This window comes from Ruditapes philippinarum, unplaced genomic scaffold (genome assembly GCF_026571515.1).
Source record: "Ruditapes philippinarum isolate M1 unplaced genomic scaffold, ASM2657151v2 ctg5731_1_1_1_1, whole genome shotgun sequence".
Classification (NCBI taxonomy): Eukaryota; Metazoa; Mollusca; class Bivalvia; order Venerida; family Veneridae; genus Ruditapes; species Ruditapes philippinarum.
In genome coordinates, this window is record NW_026855789.1 from 12,536 (window position 1) to 37,078 (window position 24,543).

Below are 24,543 nucleotides of genomic sequence, written 5' to 3' on the forward strand. Positions count from 1 at the left end.
GCATGAATTTTTTTTTATTACCGGTGCGTATTTTCATTTAACACAAAAATCACAGCTTTTTCAAAACAAAAATAATTATGTATTTCATGCCCAATTTCGTAAAATTTAATTTAATGCACTTAAATATAAAAAAAATGTGTTTAGTGTATAATGGACAAAAAAGAGTTAAATTTTGAATAAATCAAAAATAAATCAGATTCAAAAACTAGTTTTTTGTGCTGCGCCCGGGGGGCATGTTTTTCCATGGTTTTCAATTCACAGGAACGCGCGTTCATCAGCATAAATTAATAAACTTATGCATAAATTGTAGAAAACATTTTACGATCCCTATACATATGAAAATATTCTAAATTGGATGAAATATGGATATGCAAGACTCTCAGTCATATAACTTTTTGAACAATCCTCGTATTCCTAAAAACATGATAAATGCCATCAAATTTAATCTATAAAATCAAACGTACATTGTTTTGGCTATAATGGACGTTATTTCCTGGAATTCGAAATCACGATTATTGCTCTACATTAAATATCAGTAGCATGTCTAGTCATTGAATCTGGAAGTTTTTTTTTTATTTCCAAATTTCTATGCAGATTTACCTCCATGTTGCAGATTTAAAAGAGAAGCAAAAATAAAAAGAGGAGAAAAATAGAAGTCAAGTCAGGTCAATATTTATCTATTGTCGGAATTACATATATATAATAGTTTAAACATAACCTATGGAATAATGGGTAAAAACAACATAGCAAAAACAGAAACAAAAAAAGAAGCATATCTTGGTCATAATGGGCCTTTTAATCACAGAATAAAATCTTAATTATTAAACTATAGAGGTTTAAAACTTAAAATAATTGAAAATGATGAGAGGTGTTGGAAAACCATTCAGCATAATTATAATAATCTGTCCAGCATAAAAAACATTAATTCTTAAAGATTTAAATTAAACCGTTATAAAATAGAGTATAAAATAGAGTGAATCGTCTCGGGGGGGGGGGGTGTAAAAAACGTTTCTACTTTAAAGCGCTGTTTAACCTACCTAAAAATTCAGATTAAATGCAGATAAAAAAACTTTTTTTTCAAATATCATTTAGTCCAGAAATATATTTATACTTTAATTTTAATAATATAATTTTCTATACTGAAGATAGGTTTTATAGTATCATATAAACCACAAATATTTCATATCATATTTTTGTTTTAAAGGAATGCCGTATAAAACAAAGAAGTGTTTTGAACTCTAAACCATTATTTAGTACTTTACAACCAGTCAATAAGAAGCCGTAGAAAAAGAAAATAGTCGTACTATATAAACACTTTTTAACCAATCGGGATCTCTGTTACTAATCGATGGCAAAAGACCGCGAAATTTTTCCCGAGGAAGTAGAAAAATATAAACAAACTCTGAGTTCACTTGTTTTGAAGTCAATTGAAATAACTATAACCATATGAACTAACTTATATTTTCAAAGGTTATAAGTATCGATTAATGAGCATGTGAATATTACCGTGAATAACAATGTAAGGCGAAATGGCAGCCTTCCAAAGTCCAAGGCCAACGCCACATTTTTTTCAGGAGGTGCAAACTTTCTCCACGAAAAAGGCATGTAACCTTTATTATTTTATTTTATATTAGCTATAACTCTTCTTTTAATATGTGCCACTTATTTCCCGCATAGTTTATGTAATATGGATATTGAGGACGGATGGACTTCCTTGTATAGACCGTTACAGCCTGCTCCATCATCCTTGATACAACTGAGTGGAGCAAAATAATTTTAAATTATTTGGTCAGTTTGACCTATGGAAATCTTTCCTTCACCTGCCACCTCCCTCCACACCCCCTTAATCCACCAAAAATTGCAGACGTCTCTTTATGTTACAGATATCAACTTTATTTTTCTACTTTTAGTCAAGAGGTACACCAAGAGATCAGCTTCCACCAAGACCACCTGTGAAAAGTGCTCCACCTGTAAGCCGTATTTTCCCACATAGACCAGTGACAAGAGCTCAGATTGTGTCCTTTAGAAGTTCAAAAACAAATGACTGTATCCTTGCAATTTATGAAATAAAGTTCTGTTTCGCCTAATTCATCGTCTGACAGTGACACCCACAGACGCACCATTATCTTTCCATCAGCTGTTTGATTTTTTCGCCGACATCCAGTCGATAAGAGGTGTGTCAAAGACAGCTTTTTCATTGGTTCACCGTTGCCACACAATTTCAAGAGGCGATTAAAATCAATCAAAACGCTCATTCTATATATGACTTTTGGTGAAAGGTTCATTACTTAATTCTAGAAAAAATATTACTGTTGTGTTCTCTGCTTGTGAAATAATTTAGTTTGGGAATAGTTTTGCTAGACATTTGAAACGGGTTTACACTGTGGGCGCTCCTACTCTGTTTCTGATAGTTGTTTACCTTTGCTGTCGAAGAATATAAATTTTGCTCAACACTATTTCATTGGTTGATATTTTATGCACCTATCGCTGTTTATCTACACAATTTAATTCATTTTTACCCACAGATGATTACATGTTATGCTACATTTTAATCAACTGTGGGTATCCAAGGATGCACATGATTATGAAATTATGAATAGATAATATTTATATAAAACATTGAAAAATATAGCATGATAACTAGGGGGAAAACTTAAGCTGAAATCAAATTCTAACAACTAAGAATGGAATTTACCCACACACTACAAAAAAAATTTCAATTTCAATTCAATCTTAAATTTCATGCATGGTACATAGCAGCTCTAGGCTAACAATAGGGACAGATTTCTGTTTTACAGTCAAATAAATTGATCAATTAGCTGATATAAATCAGCTGCCGTCAAGTCATGGTTCTGATGAAGAATATACACAGAGCTTTTCAGGGGGAAATAAAGCATTTTTTAAAGGAAAATATACCTATTTTGGGCCTGGGGAAAGAGCCTTTATTTTGGCAGTAAAATACAGGAGAAAAAAATAACCTTGTATCTATGTATATGTAAATAAGTCCTTAACTTGTGTTTTAGCTGTATTGAGTCCAGGGTACAACCAACATAGTAGAGATTTGTATTTTAACCAGTGTTTTCAGGTGATTTCACAACTAGGTGCTGGCTCTTTTGGTGAGGTATGTATTTTGTTTTCCTTTGGTACACTGTAAGTATACTGTAAGTACGCTGCAAGAGTGATGGGTCTCAGCTAATTATAGTGATAGGTCTTCAAAGGCTTGCATAAATATTGGATGAGTTTAGGTTTTCATTATTAACAGATTGGTAATCCAAAACATTGGTTAAAATGCTGTTAAAATCAGTATTTTCAGCCAGTATATTACAGTATCAATAAATTGGTTGTTTTCTTGAGAGAATCTGTTGCCTCAGATAAAAATGAAAACCCTGTGAGTGTAGGTTTTTTGACATGACTGGATTAGAACTAATTTTCAAAATAAATGTTCTTTGGTTTAGGTTTAGACCAATAACTTGTGTGCAAAATTTAAGAATATTCGCTCTCTACGTTTTTCCAGAATAATTATGCCCCCTTTTGAAAAAAAGGGGGTATATTGCTTTGCACTTGTCGGTCCGTCGGTCCGTAGACCAAATGGTTTCCGAGTGATAACTAAAGAACCCTTAGGCCTAGGAACTTCAAACTTGGTATGGTGATTGGTCATGACAAGTAGATGACCCCTATTGATTTTGGGGTCAAGGGGTCAAAGGTCAAGGTCACATTGACCTTGTAAGCAAAAACGGTTTCCGATCAATAACTAAAGAACCTTAAGGCCTAGGAACTTCAAACTTGGTATGGTGATTTGTCATGATCAGTAGATGACCCCTATTGATTTTGGGGTCAAGGGGTCAAAGGTCAAGGTCACATTGACCTTGTAAGCAAAAACGGTTTCCGATCAATAACTAAAGAACCTTAAGGCCTAGGAACTTCAAACTTGGTTTGGTGATTTGTCATGATCAGTAGATGACCCCTATTGATTTTGGGGTCAAAGGTCAAGGTCACATTGACCTTGTAAGCAAAAACGGTTTCCGATCAATAAGTAAAGAACCTTAAGGCCTAGGAACTTTAAACTTGGTATGGTGATTGGTCATGATCAGTAGATGACCCTAACGATTTTGGGGTCAAGGGGTCAAAGGTCAAGGTCACATTGACCTCTTGGGTAAAAACGGTTTCCGATCAATAACAAAAGAACCCTTAGGCCTAGGAACTTCAAACTTGGTATGGTGATTGGTTATGACCAGCAGATGACCCTATTGATTTTGGGGTTAAGTGGTCAAAGGTCAAGGTCACATTGACCTTGTAGGTTAAAACGGTTTCCGATCAATAACGAAAGAAACCTTAGGCCTAGGGACTTCAAACTTGATATGGTGATTGGTCATGATCAGTAGATGACCCTATTGATTTTGGAGTTAAGGGGTCAAAGGTCAAGGTCACATTGACCTTGTAGGTAAAAACGGTTTCCTATCAATAACGAAAGAACCCTTAGGCCTAGGGACTACAAACTTGATATGGTGATTGGTCATGATCAGTAGATGACCCCTATTGATTTTGGGGTCAAGGGGTCAAAGGTCAAGGTCACATTGACCTCTTAGGTAAAAACAGTTTCGGATCAATAAATAAAGAACCCTTAGCCTAGGAACTTCAAACTTGGTATGGTGATTGGTCATGATCAGTAGATGACCCCTATTGATTTTGGGGTCAAGGGGTCAAAGGTCAAGGTCACATTGATTTGGTAAAAGCGTTTTGATAAAAATTAAAAAACCCCTTAAACCCTAAATTTCAAATTTTGGTTGTTTGGGCAGCCCAGAGTGCCCCTATATTTTTTGGGGAAGGGGCAAAAAAACCACATTAATTGTGGTAAAAATGTTTTCCGATCAATAACTTAAAACCCTTTGGCCTGGGGAATTAATTTGTATGGTGTTGGTCAGACCCAGCATAACCTTTGTTTTTTAGGGTAAAGGGGGGTCAAAGGTCATGTAACATGACCTTAGGAAAAAAACTTTTCCCCGATCATTTAACTAAAAAAGCTTTTACCCCCTAGGACTTAAAACCTTTGTATGAATGATTGGTGTGACCAGAAAAGACCCCTTTTGGGGTTTTTTGGGTCAAGGGGTCAAAGGTCAAGGTCATGACCAGTAGATACTTGATAACCTTTATTAATTGTTTGATCACTGGGTCAAAAGTCATGCATAATTACCTTATCACATGAATAATTGGCTGCTGATAGGGGGCATACATGTTTTACAAACATATCTTGTTATTTTTATTGTGAAAAATGACCCTGAATTGAAAAGTGTTGCAACGCTTTTCACTCAAATATGACTAAGAATAGCACAAACTTGTGATTTTCAATTTATTTTTAAGTATCTTTTGCACTTCCTATTGGTTTTAGTGACCCAGCTGATCTACAGTACTGTTGGTAAAGAATTCAAATTTCATGTTTTTCGGCTTTTGAACCTCAGTTAAGTTCTTTTAATACTTAATTTATTGAATGAGTTGAATTTTATTATATTATTGTAAGATTTTCTTGAGCATAATATTGTTCATAATGTGTATAATTTGTATATTTCAGGTGTTTAAAGTCAAGAGTAAAGAAGATGGAAAGCTGTATGCAATTAAAAAATCTCGTGAAAGATTCAGGGGCCAGTCAGATAGGTACAATACTACATGAGCCGCGTCACGACAAAAACCAACATAGTGCGTTTGCGACCAGCATCCAGTCTGATCAGGATCCATGCTATTTCGCTATCATGCTGTTCGCAAAACCCATTATGTTGGTTTTGTCATGACACGGCTCATATTATTTTATTGACAAATAACTAAGTTTATTAAGTACTCACGCAAAAGTTATTCATAGGGAAAGTATTAATGATACGAGTAAATCTGATAGTTTTTAAACCTTTTAATATTTATAGTTAAATTGTCTTTGTGTTTTGCAGAGAAGGAAACTTGAAGAGGTAGCTAAACAAGAGAAGTTGCCACATCATCCAAACTGTGTAAAAATACACAAGGCGTGGGAAGAAAGACAACACCTTTATCTCCTGGTGGAACTTTGTAAAACTAGGTATAGATATATAGGCTGTACAGGCATGTCAAGCAGGCCCTACTTTTTCATACTTTTTTCTTCTTTTTCCAAATACAGATCTAAAATCCGTACAGTACTTTTTTAAGATGCCATGCTATCAGAAATGAAAAATGAATATTTAAAGTTCATCGTGCTGTTTAAAACAAAGTCGCTATTAAAAGATGCTTTTATGACACTGCGAAACAACATTGAAAGGTTTTTTTACAGGATTTTAAAGGGCAAAATCCGTGGACCCTCGGACATGTTGGGGGCCCTAGCAGCCCCGATACCTCTAGCTATATGAATAGTTATTTCCTCATTTTTGCCCATCCCAAACTCAAACCCCTGCTGTTTTATATAAAATTTTAGTAAATTTAAGAAAGTGATAATGATGGAGACAAATGTTATACTAGTATAATACACCTCATTGTACTGCAAACACGAGACCACAAAGCTTCAGACTGCTGTATGCTTTGATGTAACTCAACATTTATTCTGCTATACAGTAATCTGTTATCTTTATTCACACAATAATAACAATATGCCATCTTTAACACTACCTTAAATTTGCTAAACTGGAATGTAAAACAGCAGGGATGTCAAATAAAATCTATATGATTTGTTCAAAGTAAAATTAAATGACTGGTTCAAATAATCATACGGATGAATAACATTGAAATAATACTACAGAAGTAGGGCTCAATCTTTTCATAACAAGTAGAGCACAAGTAGGGACTTGCAGCTTAAAAGTATAAATTGAGTTCAAACCTATAATCTATATGTTAGGAGGCAAGCATCTAAAACAAAAGCCTTAGTTCATCACTCACATTACACTGGTTAAAAAGCAGTTTTAATTTCAGTTTGAGTAACTATGCCGAGGCACATCATGATATTAGTGAGCCCGTCATCTGGAACTTTCTTGTAGATCTTTTACAGGTATACATCTGAACTTTTTTCTTTTACTAGCATGTGTTATATCTTTACTGCAGTTTCACGTAGAAGACTGATGCTTTTTCAGAAATCTGTTTGAATGTTTCAATTTAGTAAATGTATAAAGACAGAGATCTGTCAAGGAGATGATTTTGCGCCATTAAAAAAAATGAAAATGGCACAAGAAAATCAGCAGCATAGGGCCATGGGCGCGTCTAAAATCTGCGCCAGACATGTATCGGCACAAAAACAAAAACTGGTCTGTTAGGTTATTTGGCCATTCAGTCAAAACCGGTACGAACAGTGGCAGGCTTTATACTGATGTTGCTAATCCCTCGCTACCCATGGCATGGAATAATGATTGAAAATTATTTCGACATGGAATACAAATATACATGGCATTTAAAACAAAAGCAGTAGTAAATAAATGCCATATAACTCTTGGAATTTAAATGACTGTTACTTGAAACCAAAAGAAAAAAATGAGAAAAAGAAGAAAGGTAATGATGTTGAATAGAATAATAATGATTATAATGATAATAATATTACTTTTATGACTATCTCCATATACAATAATAATGATAAAAATATTACGTTTATAACCACCACCACTGATAATAATGATGATAATATTGGAACTTGTCTATTTGACGGAACATTTTGTGTGTAGGTTATATCTGGTATTTTCAGGCTGTGAAACATCTTCATGCACATAACCTGATACACATGGATATCAAGCCTGATAATATATTTATATCATACGACGGTATATGTAAATTAGGAGATTTTGGCCTGGTTATAGATCTGTCAAAGGTTTGTTACGTCCTTTATATTTTAATATGTTTTTATGAACTTTGTTTATGGATATTTAAAAGCAAACATTCCTTTTATTTTTTCCCTAAAATTTAAAGGAATGCCATCTTATTCTACCTATATGAAACATATTACCTGTTTGTTTTGTTGGATTTTATGTTACACCAACACAGTATAGGTCGTATGAGGACTTTCCAGCTTTACTGGTTGAGGGAGACCTGTGCCCATCTGTACATTATTTCAGGCACAAATGGGCACCTGTGTAGAACCATTGATGTTTCGTAAGCTAGTTAGCTAGAACTTACGGCGCTGAGAGACAAGTGGTTTGAAGTCAGCTACTTTAACCACTCAGCCACGGACACCTCTAACATGTTATCTTATGATATAAGTCTGTGTATGACAGTATATAAATATGATGTTCATGATTAATTGTTTGTAGAAATTTGCACCTGGTTGTTTGCACCTGAATTTGGATGGTAAATGTTTTTCAGGGCAATGATTTTTCCGAGGCTCAGGAAGGTGATCCAAAATACCTGGCACCAGAATTGATGGACGGGAAATATAGTAAGGCGGCTGATATTTTTAGGTATTTATTATATGTATTATGTTGTATTGATTCCGAATTCTTGAAAAATATAAATTTCTGTCATCACTTCCAAAAAACTATAATTTATGATTAAAAATTTTTGTTTCAAACCAGTTTTCAGATTAACAATGACATGTTTTTACTAATACTGGTTTTTAGTCCCAAAGTGAACGATGCATTCTTTAATTGTAGAAGGCCATTAAGATACCTTTGCTATATTTTTGTGCATATCTATACCTGAACTAATGTATCAACAGCTGTTTGTGGTTGTCATAATCCAGTCAATGTGAAAACTTTGTCATAATAGTTCTGTTGTTAGTGTACCTTCTGTTCGAGGTACTGTTGGTTCACTACACACGATAAATTAAAGTGAACCTATAGTAGCCACTCCTACATTGTCTTTCTTATTTATATTTTATAAGTGTAGGATATTAATTAAGGAGTTAAATGATAAATTATTTATGTTTGTCTGAATGGAATGAAAGAAAACATAATTGACAATCTATGTTTGCAGTTTAGGAATGACAGTGCTAGAGTTAGCCAGTGACCTTGACCTACCTAGAGGAGGAGAGGGCTGGCATGTACTGAGAAGAGGACAGCTCCCTGATGAATTCCTGAGAGGTATGATAAAATTGTGTAACAATTTTCTCTTTGCAATTTCAATCCATGTTTCAGTAAACTCTTAAACTATATCACCAGTTTCCTCATATGTTAAAAACATGTAGTTTTGTAATATATTTCTTACTGATAGGGTATAAAAATCACTCTTTGAATCACAGATTTAGTGGATTTTTTCTTTGAATGGCCTGAAAATTTCCAATAGCTAAGATTCTTTTTCCTTCCAAAATTTCAAATAGTCAAAATTTATATGTTGGCTTTTGTCAGAACTGAAGGTTCTCACTGTCCGTTGCCATTGTCACTAATGTGACAAGATGTAAATTCTGGTGTATAAAATCTAGGGAATTATTTCGGTACCAACACAAGAAAAAAATCCTCTTTCATAAGGGTAAAGAAAAAATCCACTTACCTTACAAAGAATTATTCCAATTCTTTCTGCTATTAATTCATGAATATACCACCCAAGCATGTATGAAATATATATATGTATATTGAATGTTACAGATAAATCGTTTGACCTGAAGTATGTGATACGTCAGATGTTGGATCCTGCACCGAGTCATCGTCCTACAGCCGATCAATGTCTCGCCTTCCCTTACGTCAGAAAGGTGAGATTCTTGATGTTTTATCTTACAAAATCTTAAATGATTTCAAAATCATATGAGCCGCGTCACGACAAAACCAACATAATGGGTTTGCGACCAGCATGGATCCAGACCAGTCTGATCAGGATCCATGTTGTTCCCTTATGAACCATATAACAAGACGAGAAACTGATAGCGAACAGCATGGATCCTGATCAGACTGCGCGAATGCGCAGGCTGGTCTGGATCCATGCTTGTCGCAAACTCATTATGTTGTTTTTGTCATGACGGGGCTCAATTATGGGAAAAAAAACCAACAATACTCAACATTATTTCCTCCAATTGGTGCTAATATTCCAGCTAATCAAAGTTTGAAAGTTCATTAATAATAAGCTGAAACAAGGAAATTTGCAGTGGATATTTTTACAAAAAAAACAACAAATTTTTGTTTTACAAAGTAAACCAAATTTTAGCATGGAAAAGGTAAAGCCAATTGTTGACCAGTTTCTATGTTATATATCATAGTGAGTGTGAAAATATGTTTGATATGAAATATTGGATTATTTCAGGTGCTAAAGAAGAGAAGGCGAGAGTACATGCTTAAAAGTGCTGTAAGTGTACAGGTTTAATTACTTTGTCAAGATTTATTCGAATTATTGTACAAGTGATCTAGTACCTGACTGTTATGTCTTTTTTTACCACACTGCATTGGTTTGTATCTTCTATGGAAACACAGTCACATGATGTGATGAAGTTATCTTGGTAGTGTATGGTATGTAATTTATTCCACCTAGGTACCTGTTATTGCCTTATATAAGGTGTACCAACAGTCTCCCTCTTCTAGTAAAGGCATCATATGACGTCATGTATGTGATAATTTATAAACTTTTTCAGACTTTTGCATTATTAATAAGAAAGAAATAAGAATAAGAAAGTTTATTTGGCATCTGTGGTTGAGTGGTTAAGATGTTTGACTTCAAACTTTTCGCCCCTAGCCTCTGTGAGTTTAAGTCTCACTAGGGACTTAGCATCCTTTCAAGTGAGGAAGCTATCCAGCTAGCTTATGGAACATTGATAGTTCTACTCATGTGCCTGTTTGTTGACAGAAGGTCACCTGAGGTCTTCCTTCACCATAAAGCTGGAAAGTCACCATGTGACCTCTACTATGTTGGTGCAATGTAAAAAAGCCTATAAGTTTGTGTCTCTTCCTGTAATAAATCTGTTCTATATAATAATGTACAGTAGATAGTAGTATAGACATATTCTGGCCAAACCTCTCTTATACTTTGTGTTTCAGCTACTTGATATATATTGACTGGATATCAAGGCATTGCAGGTCATCACTTCTGTTGTTAAGTCTCAGGCTGCAAAGTGGCCTAATTGCTGTAACAAGAGTTGCGGCAACTTAAAACACACACACACATATTGACAAACACAAGCATTTGACGTAAACATTCTTTATTTACAGATATCTACTGTAAAGTCTTCATTATTTCAAGTATGGGAATGGATGTTGCTACTACTGACTTTGTTCACCATTCCGTACAATAAAATACGTATCCGATACAGAAAGTCCACACATTCTAGTAGCCTCTCATCCAGCTTCAATACTTCCGGACAGCTGGATCATAGCCTCTCAGATGGTGAGTCAGTGTATGACGTATTTTGTTAGGCGTTTTGTATAAAGTTAGTCATTTAGAATAAGCTAGGTATTTGCTATTAGTTAGGCAATAGTATGCGGTTGGGCAGTAGTTAGCAATTATGACAGCTACTTGGGTTAGTTGAAGGTAGGGGTGTCACGGTTAGAAAAAAATCCTAACCGTTTAAATGGGGATGAAATAACCATGTTAAACGTTTAACCCACTGTTCTAATAAAATCCTTAAGGTTTTCAACATTAACTTTGTTTCTTTATGACAAGATATGCCACTTTGTTCGTATTTTGTTGTACTCAAAATGACCGAACATGGAGTAACTTTTTTCTGCTATGGTAGTACCGTATTTGATCAGATCGAAAAAAGATACATTGTAGAGTACAACTAAAAAACAAACAATTGTCATATCTTTTCATACAAATCTAATGTAATATATGATATTGGAATCAATTTAAAACTTTTCCGCCCCTTAGTCAAATACTAAACTCGGTTATTGAATTTTCTAACCAATTTTTAGCCAAAACTGTTCCTGTTTAAACGTGACACCCCTAGTTGAGGGCACTAGATGTACCTAAACAACCTGAAAAAAAATACATTAACAGGACAGTGAGTTCTAGTGCCAAAATTAACAATTTGCATTTTTAAAGTGCTATGTAAAAGTATTAGTTTTTAACCAGGTTTTCCGAAGGAAAAAACTTGTTATTAGATTGAGGTATGTCGGCGGGCGGGCGTAAACAATTTCTTCTGTGCGCAACTCCTTCTACATTTCTCAACAGATTTTGACCAAACTTTCACAAAAGCTTTGTCATCAAGTGCCCTGGCGCATATTGTCGGGGTTTTGCGATTGGATAATATTTGACCTAATTATGGCCCTTTGTTTTTTTTCCTGATATAGAATATATAGTGAACAATTTCTTCTGTGCACAACTCCTCCTACATTTCTCCACGGATTTTGACCAAACTTTCACAGGACCTTTGTCACCAAGTGCCCTGGGGCATATTGTCGGGGTTTTGCGATTGGATGATATTTGACTTAATTATTGCCCTTTGTTTTTTTTCCTTATATAGAATATATAGTGAACAATTTCTTCTGAACACCCTCTACAATTCTCAAGGGATTTTGTTCAAACTTTCACAGAAGCTTTGTCATCATGTGCCCTGGCGCATATTGTCAGGGTTTTGTGATTGGATAATATTTGACCTAATTATGGCCCTTTTTTTTTTCCTTATACAGAATATATAGTGAACAATTTCTATCGTGCGCAACTTCTACATTTCTCGACGGATTTTGACCAAACTTTCACAGAAGCTTTGTTATCAAGTGCCCTGGCGCATATTGTCTGGGTTTTGTGATTGGATAATATTTGACCTAATTATGGCCCTTTGTTTTCTTTCCTTATACAGAATTATCAATATATAGTGAACAAATTCTTCTGTGCTGAACTCATCCTACATTTCTCAACGGATTTTGTTCAAACTTTCACAGAAGCTTTGTCACAAAGCGCCCTGGCACATATTGTCGGGGTTTTGTGATTGGATAATTTTTGACCTAATTATGGCCCTTTGTTTTTTCCTTATACAGAATATATAGTGAACACTTCTTCAGTGGCAATTCCTCCTACATTATTCATGTTTTACATTGCACATAGTTACATTGTTTGTTGCTTGTATTTGTATTTCAAATACAAGATATTTATCTACAATGGTGATAATTGAAAACCTGGTTTCATGGCATTGCCATGTTTCTTGTTTGTCTTGTAATAATGCTGAATTCTTTCTCTATAGAACATTGTTTCTAAAACTTGTTAAAGGAAGAAATGTTTAATTTCTTATTATTATTTTTTTCCAGATGAATTATTTTTAAATGATGTGAGTATACATAACAATTCTATTGGCGCTCCATTTGATACTTCATCCTCGGACAACAGTTTCCATGAGGATGTACCAGTGTAAGTGTTCACCTAAAATCTAGATTTGTCAGGGCTTTTTTTCCTTCTATAGCAGGGGCTGTTATATGGCTGCTTCCCTAAAGAAAAGTGTTATCATGAAGTGTTCCCCCAAAAAATTGAATTTACATCAAGTTTTTTCTTCCCCTTTTGCAAATATATTGTGTGATGAAGGGCAGGGCTGCCTTCCCCAACCTGTTAAAAAAAAAAACTGTTTGTTCTCTATTTAAATGTTTGATCTGTTAAATTTTAGGTATTTTTCTACATAATATAATTAAGACAATTGATCATATCTTTAAAAATAAATCAATATTCTCCATTTGAACCAATAATTTCATCAAAGTAGCTTTATTACTGAATTGTTAAAACTTTGAGTTTTACCGTTACTTACAATTTTAGTAGAAATTATAATTTGCTTATAACAACAGTGTAAAGCTAGGCTTAGGCTGCCTTTGAAAATTGTTATAATCATATAACATTCAGTTTGATATTAATCCACAATGTTAATACACTTTAAACCCCAAATGTTTCTCCCTGTCTGGTGAAACTATCTATTCTATTTTGTCTGACAGTAGAATTTACTTCCCTCCTCTTGGCTAACTTTTTTCCTAAATTTAATTTTCAAATGTTAATGAGAAAATGATGAGAAATAATTACAAGAAAATATACTTCTCTTTTAAGTATGTTGTGCAATTTTTTTTGTAATGTTTAAAACAAGCATGATGACCATTAATGTCCGGTATTGAAATAGCATCAAATGTATCACAGGTGGCGGCGTGGTCGAGTGGTAAATGCATAGGTCTAGTAATCTAAGGATTGCTGACTGCATGGATTCAAACCCTGTCAGGGGCAAGTCGTTTTCTTGAGCAAGAAACTTTAAATTCATTCCTTAGTACTGGTTGGTTCCAGGAATAGTGTTTCAAAAAGCTTATAGCTTCCAACACAATCGAACTGAAAAAAAATTGTATAATGTGAATGTATCAGCGATTTAATTTGATAAATCAGTAAATCGTCAATATTGTCCTTTCCACATAATTTTATTGATACAGACTTTTCCACCAATGACAATCTAAAACTAGCCAGTGTCTATTCTAGGAGGGGGTTGGGGGGATTCACTCATATTTTTGAGAATTCCCCTGTGGGTAGTTACCAACCTGACTCAATTTTAAACTTTTTTCCTAATTTTCGTAAAAGTTTTACATGTGTTATAATTACAGACGACCTCCGGTCAGGAACGCGTTCACAACACCGGCTTTACGTAACCGACACTACAGCCACATTCCATCACCCATGAGTTCCTCTCCTGTTGGACGAGTTTCTAGAGAGTAAGTTAAATAACAAGAATTAACTAGGCAAAAATCTGTAAATGCTAATTTACAAGAATTTAATCTTTTATTCAATCTATTAATTATCTCTAAGAATTCTAACCAACTTTATAATTATCTTTTTAATCCTTTTGATAGAATGGGTACAAGTGCACTTTTGATATAATGGGTACGAGTGCACTTTTGATAGAATTCAATTGGTATGAGTGCATCAAATACGGAAAGTTAAAAGTCGTAAAATTTAACAGATTCGGAAATGATCTGAGGATATGCTATTGCAGCCAAATTAATGAAGTATATAATCTGAAGAATATTTAGATCTCATCTTGCATGAAAAGTTAGCAATTTCTACTTTGTATATAGCCTCAAGGTCAAGTTTGATGAAGTTCGTGAGAATAATTTAACTACTTCTGATCTTTGGTTTCAGTGCCCTAATCCGGTAACAACCATGTTTCATTATATGACATCAGTACTGGTTGGTTTCAGGCAGCAGACTCGACAGTGATTAATATAAGTTGAATGAACCTGTGTCACAATTGACTTTAAATATGTTTAAACCATTTATACAACAAAGATATGTAATAGAAAGAGCATCGAAATACGTGGCTATCTGATTTGTACGATGGGGGCATAGTCGAGTATTAATCAGATTGCCGAGTGTTTTAATGTTCCTTCTCTTTGTATCATAGGCAAACATAAAACGCGTTCCCTGTTGTCACAATATGAAACCCCAGAAAAAAATTAACCAATGAACGAGCATCTGAATATGATATTTCTATCGCTATTCCTTTGTCGTCACAGTATGGAAACCCCAGCAAAAATGAGCCAATCAATGGGTATACTTTAGAGTGTGGGTAACTAATACCTGCACTCTAGTTAACCCCCTGTGCATGTATATGTATGCAATTTAACTCGAACTCATTTTCAACAGAAACATTCTCAAACTATGATACAATATACAGTTATACATTTTCAGTGCCTCTGTACATTCTGCAAGTCCCATACATCACCAGAATGATGACAGTGTGAATAGTAGTAGCTTAAGCTGGAGTGACGAAGACCGACCTGTCACACCAACGTTACATCTAAATCCCGAGACGGAGGAAGCCGTTACCATTAAAGCCAACATCGAACCTAAAAATCTGCTGGGTGTAAGTTTTATATTAAATTGATAATGAGAATTTTGAGTCTTAAACAATATAAATTATGGTACTTGGTTGTGTACCAGCTTTTACAACCTGAATAATTAATGCATGAAGGGTCAATTTTCCAAATTTATTGTACAAGAAAGATCTCCAGCATGTTGGGGCACTTTACTTAGTAGAATCATTGTTTAACCTTCAAAAAATTAAATAGATACCTTCTCATGAAAGAATCCAAAGTCTAAGATTCAAACCCCACAGCTAAGAGGCGTTTGAATTCAGCAACCTTTACCACTCTGCCACATATGTCTTGTTTTATGAACCATGTAAATTACAGTTGACTCTCGGTAACTCGAAATCCAAGGGACTGGGCATTTTACTTCGAGAGAAACGGAATTCGAGTAACGTGGATCTGCCGTCATTACGTTGACATTCGTACATGTATATACATGTGCCTGATTGAATGTGCAAAGAAGTAGGTTTATTATTGTTGATAGCGGCAATGCTACAATATTTAACCGTTGAAATGACGGTAAATCACTTACAACTACAAATTATGAACAAAAATATATCATTCAAAATTTAATACATGTATATTAATAGTGACACATAAACACAAACATTCGTAGCAATGACAAAAATGCAAGTTTGTCAGTATTCATCAGTAAAGCACATGTTTATAATAAGCACTCATGACAATTCATTACAATAAAAGCACAATAACACTTTTATTTCAACAACAATTTATCTTATATTTGAAGTGAATTGATTATCGGACGAAAACGAAAGTAGCAACTATCGTGAACCGGAACTACATATTAATGTATGCAATATGATGGAACATTAATTAAACAAATGTCATTTACGTTGATAACACACATCAATACATAAGCTGTTTTTTGACTCACACACTTGTCAGACTGGCACGAGTCTTAATTTAGTTATCTAACTGTTAAAACCAATTAAGTCCTGAAACCAATTAAAGTCACTTTAACAACATGTTAATAATACATGATGACCGGCGTTTAAAATTTCTATGGAACGTGTGATTCACGAGAGACAATATCTCACCTTTATGTCGCCGACCTTTGATCAGTCGGCTGTTTTCACACTTCGACTAATTGAAATGAAAATATGTCGGACTTTAATTGACGGGACCAAATTTTCTTTTCGACTAAACAGGAGTCTCGGTAAGTCAAAATTTGACCTAAGTGGAGTTGAAATACAAAGATAAAGAAGGAAATTTGATGGGACTTTAGAAATACTTCGACTAACGCGGAATTTTGAGTAAAGCGATTTTGACTTATTGAGAGTCAACTGTATACCCTTTTTTGTAGCATCTCTTAAAGATCTTGTCAATACTGATGCCATACATGTATAATGTACAATGCCATTTGCCGTGTGATAAAATATGCTGGGGTAACGACTTGAGTTAACTTTGTAAATTACACAATTTTATGCATCCTGCTGTGAGGCAGTCTTTAAGTTGACTGAGAAAACAGTGAAATGTGAAGGCATTGGTGTCTATGGAAACATTTCTAGTTGGCCATTATATGATTTAGGAAATAGTTAACACTTATAATACACAGGGTTATATGGCTGATATTTCTTTGTACATTTTAGATGTTTGATGCAGCCAGTGATGAGGAAGATTGAAAACTTGGTGCTCCGGACGTTTAATGATTAAATTCCAGAGTCTGTTATGAAGCTGGAACAAATTTAACATACAGGAAAATATATATCTGTATATAGCTTTGTAAGCTAGATATTTAGTTTGTTTCAAAGGTTAAGGCAGAAAAGATTTCTTTAATGTTTACATTTAAGTATGTTAACTGGTATCATTATTTAGATTTCAGAAATTGTATATGTATTTTATTATTATTATTTTTTTATTTTTTTTAATTCAAAGAAAAGAGATCAAAAACCAGATGTGTTCAAGATAATTGTATGCAATATATGTTGTATTTCTTTACCATTGGTAATGGATTATTTTTTCTGTTGGTCAGTTTTGTAAATTGTTGCAATTGTAAAGGTTCGATATTAACTCAACCCACAAAGTGTTCAGATGTACATTTTACTGTCAAAAAACTGCCATATTATATATGTATGATTTCTTTATACTAATGTTAGCTCATTATTTACATTGTTTTCAATTGATTATTGTTTTTTTATTGTTGTTAATTTGAATAAGGATTGAGAGTGATGAAGTTAGTTTTGTAATGAGATAATTTCATATGTAAATGCCAAGAGCTGGAAGGTCTAGTGGTTAAGGTGTCTGCCTCTCAACCCAGGGATCATGGGTTAGAGCCCTAATCAGGTCACGACCATGTTTCTTCAAATGACACCAGTACTGGTTGGTTCCGGGTAGCGGACTCGAAAGTGATTAATAAAAGTTGCAAGAACTTGTTTCGCAATCGATCTTAAATACGAGCCGTGTCATGACAAAACCAACATAGTGGGTTTGCGATCATCATGGAACCAGACCAGCCTGCGCATCCGTGCAGTCTGATCAGGATCCATGCTGTTCGCTATCATATTCTCTACATGTAATAGGGTTGGTAAGGGAACAGCATAGATCCTGATCAGACTGCGCGGATGCGCAGGCTGGTCTGGATCCATGCTGGTCGCAAATGCACCATGTTGGTTTTGTTGTGACGCGGCTCATATTATGTTTAAGCCAAAGAGCTGGAAGTGAGATCTTACTCTGACAATGAAAACTATCTGTACTTATTTTAAATATATATATATGGAACATGATATAACAAGACAGGTACCTGGAGATTAGTGCCGCATTTTCTTTTTATCCAGTCAGGTGCTAGTTAGTGGTAGGATACTACGTCATCACGCACCTGCAGAATGCTCCCAATCGGAGCATTTTTGTAAACATCCTGTTGACTTGAAGATAAAATATGTTTTTACTCTAAGAAATTTTTTAGAAAATAAAAAAATAATGTAGTGTACCAAACATCAATGGCTCTAGTACTTGATATAATTGTAAAAAAACGTTTAAAGTTTAACTGTTAAGTTTAGTCCTGAAAATGGGGTAAGGTGCCCACTTAGACTCCCAAACAAAATTCATCCCATTTTCAGGCTTAAACCAGACAATAAAACTTTTAAAGCTTTTTAACCAGGTTTTCCGAAGGAAAAAACTGGTTATTAGATTGAGGTATGTCGGCGGACGGGCGGTCGGGCGGGCGTAAACAATTTCTTCTGTGCGCAACTCCTCCTACATTTCTCAACAGATTTTGAACCAAACTTTCACAGAAGCTTTGTCATCAAGTGCCCTGGCGCATATTGTCGGGGTTTTGCGATTAGATAATATTTGACCTAATTATGGCCCTTTTTTTTTTTTTCCTTATATTAAATATATAGTGAACAATTTCTTCTGTGCGCAACTCCTCCTACATTTCTCAACGGATTTTGACCAAACTTTCCTCAGAAGCTTTGTCATCAAGTGCCCTGACACATATTGCCAGGGTTTTGCAATTGGTATATATTTGACCTAATTATGGCCCTTTGTTTTTTTTTCCTTATATAGAATATATAGTGAACAATTTCTTCTGTGCGCAACTCCTCCTACATTTCTCAACGGATTTTGACCAAACTTTCTTAGAAGCTTTGTTATCAAGTGCCTGGCACATATTGTCGGGGTTTTGTGATTGGATAATATTTGACCGAATTATGGCCCTTTGTATATTTTTTCCTTATACAGAATATATAGAGAACAATTTCTTCTGTGCTCAACTCCTCCTACATTTCTCAACGGATTTTGACCAAACTTTCTTAGAAGCTTTGTTATCAAGTGCCTGGCACATATTGTCGGGGTTTTGTGATTGGATAATATTTGACCGAATTATGGCCCTTTGTATATTTTTTCCTTATACAGAATATATAATGAACAATTTCTACAGTGCGCAACTTCTCCTACATTTCTCAATGGATTTTGACCAAACTTTCACAGAAGCTTTGTCATCAAGTGCCCTGGCGCTCACTAAATTCCCATGTTTCTTCCAAGACATCATTCAAGTATTTTTTTTTAAATTGTGAACATACTTTTCTTGATATCGCACAAAACACCACACGCCAATATTGTTGACAAAAGAAAATGACAAGAGATGCAAAAATGCAAAAATTAAGCAAAAATAAAGTACTGTTTACCTTTCTAAAACATTTGGGAAAAAAAGGCGAATAGACAACATAAAATTTCTCAATCATTTTTGTTTGAGGAATATTAAAAAAGCCATAATTCCTCCTAAAAGTTCAATTAAAAACAAATGCCCCTTCATGACAAAGCTTCTGTGAAATATTTTGCTGAAAACCTGGTTGCATCGCATTGCGATGTTCCTTGTTTAAAATTGTATCGAGATAAAGCCAATATTTGATTTGTTACATTACTTTGTGATATTCTAACGATTTCTTAGAATTAAAACATATTTTATCATCAAGTCGATGAAATAACAGTCAGATTGGGAGCATTTTGCAGGTGCGTGATGACGTAGTATCCTACCATTTAGGTGCATTTACTGCCATTTTGTTGTGATGATTATGTTCCTACTTTAAAGTGAAAATAAGAATATTAAATGTAAGCCAACTTGTGTAAGATTTTATCAGTGCATTCATATTTTTGATTGCTTACATATGATGTTATAAAATATATTTTCACTGTCATTTTTTATAGTAACTGCATTTAAACGCTACAGTTATTGATTGGTTGTCAATTGGACGCCAGCATAAAATTTCTTGTATTGTCGGTAGTAACTTGTCCCATATATTGAGGATATTAAAGTTTTTTTCTATAGATACAGATTTATTTTCATCGAGTGGTTTAAAAATAAATAATTTATGAGTGGCAATAACGTTAAATTTTGTGTATTGGCAGAATTTAGAAGAAGGTAGTCTAGCAAGACACCTGTGAAAATTACGGAAAAGTATGTTTCACTACAGTGAAAATAAATTTTTTAGAGTGAAAATACGTAAAATGAAAATTTCTCAATATTTTATTTAGTAAGTGTATAATAAATTGAGTATATTTTTAAATCTGCTTAGGAATTAATATTTTGTAGTAGATTGTAAAATTCTAATTCACAAATTGTGAACTTTTCAGAAAATCCTCTGTAACCTTGTACAGGTTGACACATTCATGTATAAACAACTTTAGATTGATAAAAAGTTTTCCTTGGAAATTGAGGGAATCACATTAAAGAAATATTCAAATGTTTATTTATCCATTTAATTGAATTTAGCGAGGGATATGATATAATATTGTTAAAAGTTGTTTCACTAAAGTGTACTTAAATGACAGTTTTTACACAGTAAAGCCACAGTAAGCCTCATAAATGAATATTGTTTAGAAAGTGTTAATTCAATTGTTAAAGTCATGTTTTATAATGTTGTACTAAGGTATTAAAAACACGAGATATGTTTATCACCAGAAGAAAATGGCGCTGAATGTAAATTACTTTGTCATAAAGTTAACAAAAAGGTGTGGTATTTTGACTTCCACAAAATACTAAATCACTTTAACTGTACTAATTGCGGAAAATCAACATGGAGCAAAAAAAAAATTTAAAAATGGCTCAATGGTTAATGAGTGACTATTTTTTGAACTGTTATGCTCCATTAAAAATAAAAGGTTTTTGAGAAATATATAAAATTTTCAAGGCTTAATGGGTCTTTAAGGTTTTTTTGGGTTTTTTTTTTTTGGCAAATTTTGCTCAAGATTCAAAATGTGTTCATTGAAAATGTGTTCTTATTATGTGATATTTGTATGTATAATATTGTCTGTAATGTGTTATCAACAAAAACAATGGGCAAATTTATTTGGCCCTGGAATAGCTTTTAGGACAGTGCTTGAATATTTATATGCTAAGGTTATTATAATCAGTTTTATAAGGAGGATATTTGTATTCAGTTTGCCTGTAGTGGCCACTCCTGTTTCTATTTTTACCTACTTGTACTAATTTTGACTCAAATATTGGCAGAGTAGAGAGCTATTGCATGTCGCTGTCGCACTATGTTTTAAGTTTTTATGTTCAAGTTGATACCTCCAGAACTATTAAAGATATTAGACGTTATCCGGAACTCGGCAATGTGGATTTCCCCAGCTAATCTGTAGATACAAACTAGATTTTACTGTTATAGCTTCATGGTGCACTACCCGTCACAATAGATTAGTCAACCTGTTTTGCTGATTTTCGAAGCTGTAACTGTAAAAGTTTGTTTGTACCTACATTATTAGTTGGGAAAAACCCAAATACATTTGTATTCTTAATTCCCGAGTTGAAACTTTTCACACTTATTTGAGAGCATAATAGGTCTCCATCCATTGCCAATGACTTTAACACAGATTTTAAAAAGAGTATTGGCCCCTTTTTTTGAACAAACAAAATTCTATATAATCCCACAAAATGCTATATTACCCCAGCTCTTGTTTGACTATCAAGCACTGAGAATAGTTGAGGCTGCTGTCAAGCTGATAGCTTTTATTATACCTACCATATTCAATGTTAACTTTTCAAATCACTTCCTACTCCAATGTTTTCTCAATCTCATTTCTTAAAGCACCTGTCTTCACAAGTTCCATTTTTCTTAACACATTTTTCCTTCTTTCTCTTCTGTGAAACCTCACTTGATATGTAAAAATCAGAATCTACGTTTTCCTCATCCATTAAACTTGCATTTAAGATATTCACAATTGTGAAGCTGCTGACAGCACAGTGCCTTCACCTAATATAATAAAATAATGTAGACTTTCCTGTTAGTAAAAGTTATTTGGCAATAACAAATATGATAATTGTACATTTACCATATGCTATGTTACGAATGAAAATAAAACTTAAGAAATTGTGTAGTCTTTGCTTGATTTTTTTGTACTATGTGCACAGTTTCAGATGCAAAATTGAAATTTGACCTAGATTTTGACTTAGTAACTAAACTTTTTGTATTGAGAGCAACAGCCTTGGAAATTGAACTACTGCCACAGATTCAGGTGGAGAGTTGAACTTTGATATCAGTTGTCCTAAAATTTGACCCAGCAACCTACTTTTTATGCCCCCCCTTTGAAGAAGAGGGGGTATATTGTTTTGCTAATGACAGAATGTCCGTCGGTAGACCACATGGTTTCCGCTTATTATCTTAAAAACTATTTATCACAAAGTTTTCATATTTCACATAGTGATTAGTCATAACAAGTAGATGACTCCTATTGATTTTGGGGTCACTAGGTCAAGGTCATGGACCTTAAATTACAGAATGGTTTCTGCTCATTATCTTGATTACTATTTATCACAAAGTCTTCATATTTCACATATTGATTGGTTGAAACTAGTAGATGACCCCTATTGATTTTGGGGTAACAAGGTCACCGGGGCCATTAATGGTAATATGTTTTTAACTTATTATCTTGGTTACTATTTATCACAAAGTCTTCATATTTCACATATTGATTGGTCATAACTAGAAGATAACCCCTGTTAATATTGGGGGTCAAAGGTGAAGGTCACAGGGTCCTATGATTTCATCTCATTATCTTGAAAGCTAACTATCACAAAGTCTTCATATTTCACATAGTAATTGTTCATAACTAGTAGATGACCCGTATTGCTTTTGGGGGTACTAGTTCAAAAGTCAAGGTCACATGGGCCTTAAATGTCAGAATGGTTTCCTCTTATTATCTTGAAAACTATGCATCACAAAGTCTTCATATTTCACATACTGATTGATCATAACCTGTAGATTTTGGGGTCACTAGATCAAAGGTCAAGGTTACAGGGGCCTTAAATGTCAGAATTGTTTCTTCTCATTATCTTGAAAACCATTTATCACAAAGTCTTCATATTTTTCTTTTTTCCGTAACTGAACACTTCCATGTACCCATTTATGGCAAGTTTCTGTAACAAATTAACCAATAATGTGAGTTAAGAACTAGAAGGGGGGGCATATGTGTCATTCATGCAAAGTTCCAAATGCAGATTTGAATTTTACTGGAGCTTCGTGTATGAAATTTCAGATATTTCTACTACATGCTCTGTACCAGATGCAGATTTAAACTTTGATATCAGTTGACCTGGATTTCAACATAATGCCTGTCTTTCATCCATAGTTATTAAAATAGTTATTAAATAGCATCAGTCCTCTGTTATTTAGAGCCACTCAGGTGGTTGATATAGGGCCATCTTGTTTCTTTTGTCCGAATCATTTTAATTGTAGAGTTATGCATACATTTTAAACCAAAAAAGTTTTTTTTATCTCAAATCAGCTAGTTTTTATATTCATATATGAAACATATTATTTTAGCCTGAAATGATCAGTGTATGTTTCACAAAGCAAGGAAACTAAAAAGTTGAAAGAAGGATGATCCCTCGGAAGGATTAATCACATCAAATTTACATGAAAATTGCAAACTTGCAGCTTGCAATTACCACTACCATCCATGAACAGGTTAAAACACAGAGCCTGCAACATTTTCTATTATGCAGTGATGGACTTTCTTTAGGGATTCTGTGTTTCACTATATTTTTTGGGTTAATTGAGTATTCATGAGGGACGTGAAAAAGTGCAACACGCCCCACAACCCCCCCCCCCCTCCATAGCACTGGATTGAGCAGTACTGCATTTCCAGCAGTTAAAAGTGCTGTTATCAATGATCCAGAAGGCCCAGAAAAAATATAACAACACTGAAGTAAAGTAAGGGGCAGCTATTTACAATTATTCATTGCAAATGCGGGGCTGGAGGACTGATGCCAAATCCCTAAGGTACCCTTAAGTGACTGGAACTTTCTAGGATAATATTTAGTTTTGGTAAAATAAGCTTAACAAAAGTTTATGCAGATGTTGGTACATGATAAACTTTATCGTTTTTCAATAAAATTTAGTATCTCGGAACCACA

The 24,543-nt window shown here is 34.1% G+C and overlaps 1 protein-coding gene across 1 annotated transcript; it reads left to right on the plus strand.

The window, feature by feature from the left end:
• The first annotated feature begins 1,324 nt into the window (after window positions 1–1,324).
• Window positions 1,325–18,782, plus strand: LOC132744398 (membrane-associated tyrosine- and threonine-specific cdc2-inhibitory kinase-like). Its single transcript, XM_060733112.1, has 16 exons — window positions 1,325–1,601; window positions 1,911–2,046; window positions 3,024–3,121; window positions 5,567–5,649; window positions 5,936–6,058; window positions 6,919–6,994; window positions 7,679–7,801; window positions 8,293–8,387; window positions 8,902–9,008; window positions 9,510–9,613; window positions 10,159–10,200; window positions 11,058–11,232; window positions 13,092–13,191; window positions 14,406–14,513; window positions 15,490–15,664; window positions 17,279–18,782. Exons 1-16 carry the CDS (start codon window positions 1,530–1,532, stop codon window positions 17,309–17,311), a joined length of 1,650 nt encoding a protein of 549 aa, XP_060589095.1. The 5' UTR covers window positions 1,325–1,529; the 3' UTR covers window positions 17,312–18,782.
• The last annotated feature ends 5,761 nt before the right edge of the window (window positions 18,783–24,543 follow it).

Coding starts and splice junctions, on each gene's coding strand:
- LOC132744398 (XM_060733112.1), top strand. CDS start 1,530: ATGGCAGCCTTCCAAAGTCCAAGGCCAACGCCACATTTTTTTCAGGAG. Junction 3,122..5,566: donor GTGCTGGCTCTTTTGGTGAG/GTATGTATTTTG, acceptor TGTATATTTCAG/GTGTTTAAAGTCAAGAGTAA. Junction 6,059..6,918: donor GTGGAACTTTGTAAAACTAG/GTATAGATATAT, acceptor TTTTAATTTCAG/TTTGAGTAACTATGCCGAGG.